The sequence below is a fragment of the Lactuca saligna genome, chromosome 3 (genome assembly GCF_052625555.1).
Source record: "Lactuca saligna cultivar CGN05327 chromosome 3, ASM5262555v1, whole genome shotgun sequence".
NCBI lineage: Eukaryota > Viridiplantae > Streptophyta > Magnoliopsida > Asterales > Asteraceae > Lactuca > Lactuca saligna.
Window position 1 is genome coordinate 7,730,811 of NC_136419.1, and position 5,601 is coordinate 7,736,411.

At 31.3% G+C, this 5,601-nt stretch overlaps 1 protein-coding gene across 5 annotated transcripts; it reads right to left on the reverse strand.

The window, feature by feature from the left end:
* Window positions 1–810: 810 nt before the first annotated feature.
* On the reverse strand, window positions 811–3,526 carry LOC145034379 (putative E3 ubiquitin-protein ligase RHB1A). 5 transcript variants are annotated; one of them, XM_078982770.1, is made up of 6 exons: window positions 3,381–3,525; window positions 2,579–2,693; window positions 2,119–2,506; window positions 1,935–2,044; window positions 1,567–1,606; window positions 811–1,212 (listed from the first exon to the last, which is right to left on the reverse strand). In XM_078982770.1, the coding sequence occupies exons 2-5, from the start codon at window positions 2,642–2,644 to the stop codon at window positions 1,574–1,576; spliced, it is 597 nt and encodes a 198-aa protein (XP_078838896.1). In that variant the 5' UTR covers window positions 2,645–2,693; window positions 3,381–3,525; the 3' UTR covers window positions 811–1,212; window positions 1,567–1,573. The 5 variants fall into 5 exon arrangements, with proteins under 5 accessions (XP_078838896.1, XP_078838898.1, XP_078838897.1 ...); XM_078982772.1 differs by lacking the exon at window positions 811–1,212 and adding an exon at window positions 3,210–3,227 and having other exon boundaries at window positions 1,410–1,606; window positions 3,381–3,506; XM_078982771.1 differs by lacking the exon at window positions 811–1,212 and having other exon boundaries at window positions 1,410–1,606; window positions 2,579–2,688; window positions 3,381–3,526.
* Between the last annotated feature and the right edge of the window lie 2,075 nt (window positions 3,527–5,601).

Consider the following 5,601-nt stretch of genomic DNA (forward strand, 5'->3'; position numbering starts at 1 on the left):
ATTAAATTTAAAAGATAAATAAACACTTTAATTTTAATAACTAAATATTTTTCTTTTTTTCTTATAAAATTTTTAGATATTAATGTTTATTTTTTTTTAAAATTTTATCTATTTGAAGAAGGTTCATAATTACTGCAAGACCTATTAGGATGCTGGTATATACATGACTGAATCAAAATAAATGACTATTTTACCCTTCTATTTGGAATTGATGTCAAATAACACATGACTATTCATTCAAGAAAATGAAAAAAAAAAAAAAACTACACACAGTCACACACAAGTAATCAAGCCCTATATATTATAAATCTACCATAATAAATAAAGATATTTTTGTCACATGTCATGTCCTTATTCATTTTGCCACATATAATTTTATGGTTATTTTAAATTAGTTTTTATTCCACATGTCATTATTGTCATTATTCCTTACATCATTGTCGGGATGGATATGAAATAGATTCATAGGACACAACACAACTCTTTCGTCTTCGTCACTTTTGATCCTTGAAACGTACCTTATTCAATTTACCAAATTCTTCATCTTATTTATTTATTTATTTTTAATTTATCAATATTATTGACACCTCCATTTCATTTTTAGCAATATCAAGATGATAAGATCCCTTTCATTGAAGTCTAATGCACTTTCAATGCCCCTATCATCAATAGACTCTATAACAATACATGTCTTAGTTTGCATTTTCGCACTCGGTTGCTAGTTTTGTTTTTGAGAAATTAAATATCCTCGTATGTTTCTTCTTAATTATTTTTCTATCAATTTGAAATAATGATAAATATCCTAAAATATCATCTAAATATAACACTTGTAAATAGGAAGAAAATATAAAAAGATAATTTTTTTTTTTGTCAAACCAATTATGCTAGGCAGTTTGCATTTTTAGAGCATACGGTGTGGGTCATGTTGGTTCTTGTTGTGGCTGAGTTGGCAGCGCATAATGTCGTTACAACATCAAAAACACCACCCCTCATTCTTGTTGCATCTTGTTGTGGTGGTTCTTGTTGCCTCCATGACAAGAAGAAATGTGATCATCTATTGGCTGCCAAATTATCTCTCTCCTCTTAACATGGTGTTATAACACCATGAACACCACCCCCTCATCTTGTTGTTTCTTGTTATAACACCACTTCAAGTTGCCCATACCACATAGTCTTAACGCTAAACTGCACCACATCATAGCCTAGCCTTTACTAGAATAGCGTCAAAATAAATTCATAATTAATGACTTTTTCAATCTTAAGCATTAGTCGTGGATAATTATAGATTAAATAGTAAATTACAGAAATGGTCCCTATAATTGTTGCACTGGTGGATCAACTTTATTTTTTCTTTTTCTAATAATATGGTCCTTATATGTCATTTGTTAATGAAAACATCCATGTGTGTATTGCCTTTCAAGTTCGTATATTGTATTTTTATTTCAATGGAATTAACAAAAGAAACTATGCATCCAAATAACAAAAAAAAAAAAGGAAAAAAGAATTAAAAATATGAGACCTAACTATGTTTGAAACTAACAGTACACATTTCATTTTGGTACTTACTCCACCGCTAGTCGTTGATTGGAAAGTTGAGTTCCATTATCTGGACGACAGATGACACAAAGTTAATCAGAATAAAAACAATATATAAATAAAAATAATTGTACTTTGTTTCTAGGCTTCACATGTTCTCTTGAAAGGTTTTTATCACAAAAAGGAACAATACAAACAAAAACTTTTTTTTTTTGCCCAAAGTTTTCATGATAAATAAATGGTATTGATTTGGACCCTAGAATTTCTTGTATTTGCATAAGGGTATTTTAGATATTTATCACATATATCAAACAACAATTTTCTTAAAACTATTTCTCCGAGTTAAAACGTTCTTGAATACCATATGAAAATTGTTCGAAATTGAAATTTGGACTAACCTGATCGCACACAGGACACGTATTACTTCTTTCCATCCATTCAAGAATGCACGCCAAGTGAAAATGATGCTCGCATTTTGTGATTATTTTTGGATTTTCTTCATCATATTCTGCGTAGTAGAAAAAGAAATTAAAAATCTTCCATAATCTCGAACCAATAGATTTGATTAATATAAGCATTTACCTTCAAGACATGTAGGACACTCCTCAGGGGCTACAAAAGGTGCATTTGACTTCTTGACTTCGCCATCATCTTCTTCAGTAGCAACAAGTTTGATATCAATTTGGTCTTTGCAATCAGATTCCATGGTTTCCTTAGCCAGATTTTCACCATTATTACTGATTTTTATATCTTCAATAGAATCAGAACTATTTGTTTGAACAAGAGGAGTTTGAGTTTGAGTTTGAGGATCCCCAACAATTGCTTCATATGGTAAAGGTGCTGGTGGGTGTCTGTAAGTGTCTGGTATGGAAGTGTCAAGATTTGTATCGACTAAAAGCCCTGTAGGAACAACAGAAGCTACACCGCTATGTACTGATAATGGCTGCCGATCCTCTGATACTACTGGATACTGTATAAGAAACAGAAATTTTGGAAATAGAAAACAGAGGGATCAAGGTACAAGATAAAAGACTTCACTAACATGATATAATCGGGGTGAATTGTCCCATTCTACACGGTTTGAAGAACAACAACAGCAGCCTCCCATATTTATTCACTTGTGTGTATGATCCAAGTACTTCTCATGGCTTTCTGTTCTGCAGCAAAGGAAACTGTGTATCAGTAGACTTTCATGAAGGGTTGCATAACAATGATCAAATAAACAGATCCTTATATCCATGGAAACAAGTATTTATTATATGTCGATTATGTAACAGAGTTGCAAAGTAACAAAGTAACAACTAAGAGCGTTTGAAGTTCAAAGAGAAATCACTAGTTATCCCTTAGCAAACGAAGGAAAGTAAAAACCATGAAGGTAAACGCACACAGAGATCATACAGATCATGATTAATCTAACAGCTTTCGTAAATCCAATTTCCTGATCATCCTACAGCATCTGATCACTCTAACAGTAGGAAAATTTTCAAACAATTAATCATTCACGCTTAATTCGATATACACCTGCTACTTTTACTCATCTTCGTAGATCACGATCAATATATAATCGATACAGGTGAACTAAAATATACACCGACTCAATGCAAAATCGTAAATACATAAAAACCCTTCTGAATTGTTGTCCATATGGACATAACCAATAACCAAAATCAGACCTTAAAATAACTTCACCCCTGCAATCAAACAAAGCAACCAGTAGCTCAAAATCAAACCCAATTCTGACAAAATTACACTATGAAAACATTAGGTAATTAAGTTTTCCCAGACTAATGAACACCAAAAACATACACACAGACACAGTAAGACGCTTTTATGACAGTGCGTACCTAAACTTGAGGGATTGAATCGGGTGGAGTCGTGTGGTTTCGGCTCAGCGGGAGAGACGAAATGGAAATGGTGTGGGATTCCGTGTAATGACGGAATTTGAAAAACAATAGAAAATAAGTGGGAAAATGAATATTTTAATGGGATAGTTTAAAAGAGAATAGATACCTGGATACTCGTCAAATGTGGTTGTGACGCGTGTGGAATTCTTTTCATAAAGAAAAATCAAAAGCCAGGTTGGGTTACTGACTTTTAACAACCTCGCCTCAATATCCACGCGCTTCTCTAGGACCACTTCTAACTTGGGTTAATTGATTGGTGTGTGTAGGGCTAATCATATAACCAAAAAATGTAAAGGAATATTAATATTAATTTAAAAAATAATTATATATAAATACATTGAGCATTTATATTGTGAATGTAGTCGTGTAAGATTAGGAGTGTGTATGGGGCGGTTTGGTTCGATTATTGATCAAAACCGAACCACAACCATTATGATTGGTTAATGCATTTTGATAACCATTGGATATAGTTAATATTAGTTATGGCCAATGTTCTAAAAAGCTCGCCATGACGCGCCACAACTCCAAGGCTTGCACCTGCCGCCAAGCTTTGCCGAAACGCCGTCATAACTCATATATATGTATAAAAATGAATAATAGTTGAAAATACATATAAAAATATTAATTATATTGAAATTTGCCGCCTTAATTCACACCTTACAAACGTTGTGACTCGCCAAGGCTCGGAAAAGCTTGAGGCTTGACATTGCCGTCAAGTCACGCCTTACGTTATTTAGAACCTTGGTTATGGCTAATTGTTTTTTTTTCGGTTAACGGTTTGGTTAATGGTTAATATTGGTTAACCATAATGTTCAAAATAATATAAATGGCGAACGTATAGTTGCATAAAAAAAATGAAAAGCGAATACAAAAAGTCCTCGACACCAATGTTTGTAACTTAGCTTATAGTAATAGAATAAAATGTGTACCTTTGATAATCAAAGCGAGATAACACATAGTCACATTCAAAATCAAAAACATTAAATAAAAAATATAAAACATTAAAAAAAATTGACATTAATAACTTCATATATTGATAATTGATATTAACATTAAAATAAAGTCAAACATCCATACATGTTCAAAGCGATTAAATCAAAAACTATAAAATAAAATAGCTAAATATTTATATGACGTGTTATCTGGATAAAAAAACATTCAATGTGATTAACTCAAAAGCAGTAAATAACAAAAGACAATTTTTTTTGAAAAATACATTCTTAAAATATCAGGAAGTGGAGAAGAACCAAAACTTAACTTACCTAGAAGTTTTGATTATAAATTAAAAAAATCATTTGAATAGAACCATAAAGTCAAAACAATCTCTGATTAGGATTAATGGTGTGAGAAACCTCCAATTATGATTATGAGTGTGAAAATTAAACTAATTGTGAATAATGTTTACAAATTATAGAATTAGCCGATTAGGAATTACAACATTAATCAATAATCCCACTCAATGCATAATTGGAAAATTGTGTGTGTTTGCATGATCTACGTGATCATCCTTTGATGGTTTGATTGAACGATCGTCTCCTGATAAGCGAGGATTAATGAATTATATTTTGAAATTTTAATAGATCTTAAATAAGTTTGACTATATTATTTTATATATAATCCATAATTTTAAGTATTAAAATATAAAGTTAGCGGTTCGGTTAATAATGGTTCGGTTAACCTATAAAACCATAACCGAACCGTTTGTTATCGATTAACAAAAATTAGAAACCGAACTAACGGTTTTTAAAACGGTTCGGTTATTATGGTTCGATTATATTGGTTAATTTGGTTATGATTCGGTTTTTCGGTTATTATGCTCACCCTTATGTAAGATGCTATTATAGATCGATTTTTTATTTTGTGAACGTCACATGTATATGCATCATGTTATTTTGCAAAAAGTCGTTACAAATTACAATTCTATGTATTTATTCTACTCTCGTGAAATAGTAATCATGTTAAAATATCAACTACAACCAATTTTGTAGTTTAAAAGAAAATACTATCACATTGACCCAAAAATATTACAAATCAAAGTGTAGCTATAAAACACGTGATAACATGCGAATTACGTTATTTCACGAGTTTTTATATGTTTTGTAAATCATTAGGGAAAAATATCTATAACATATTACAACAGAAATTAGCCAGATTACTGGGT

Coding starts and splice junctions, on each gene's coding strand:
- LOC145034379 (XM_078982770.1), bottom strand. CDS start 2,644: ATGGGAGGCTGCTGTTGTTGTTCTTCAAACCGTGTAGAATGGGACAAT. Junction 2,507..2,578: donor ATTCACCCCGATTATATCAT/GTTAGTGAAGTC, acceptor TTTCTTATACAG/TATCCAGTAGTATCAGAGGA. Junction 2,045..2,118: donor GTGTCCTACATGTCTTGAAG/GTAAATGCTTAT, acceptor TCTACTACGCAG/AATATGATGAAGAAAATCCA.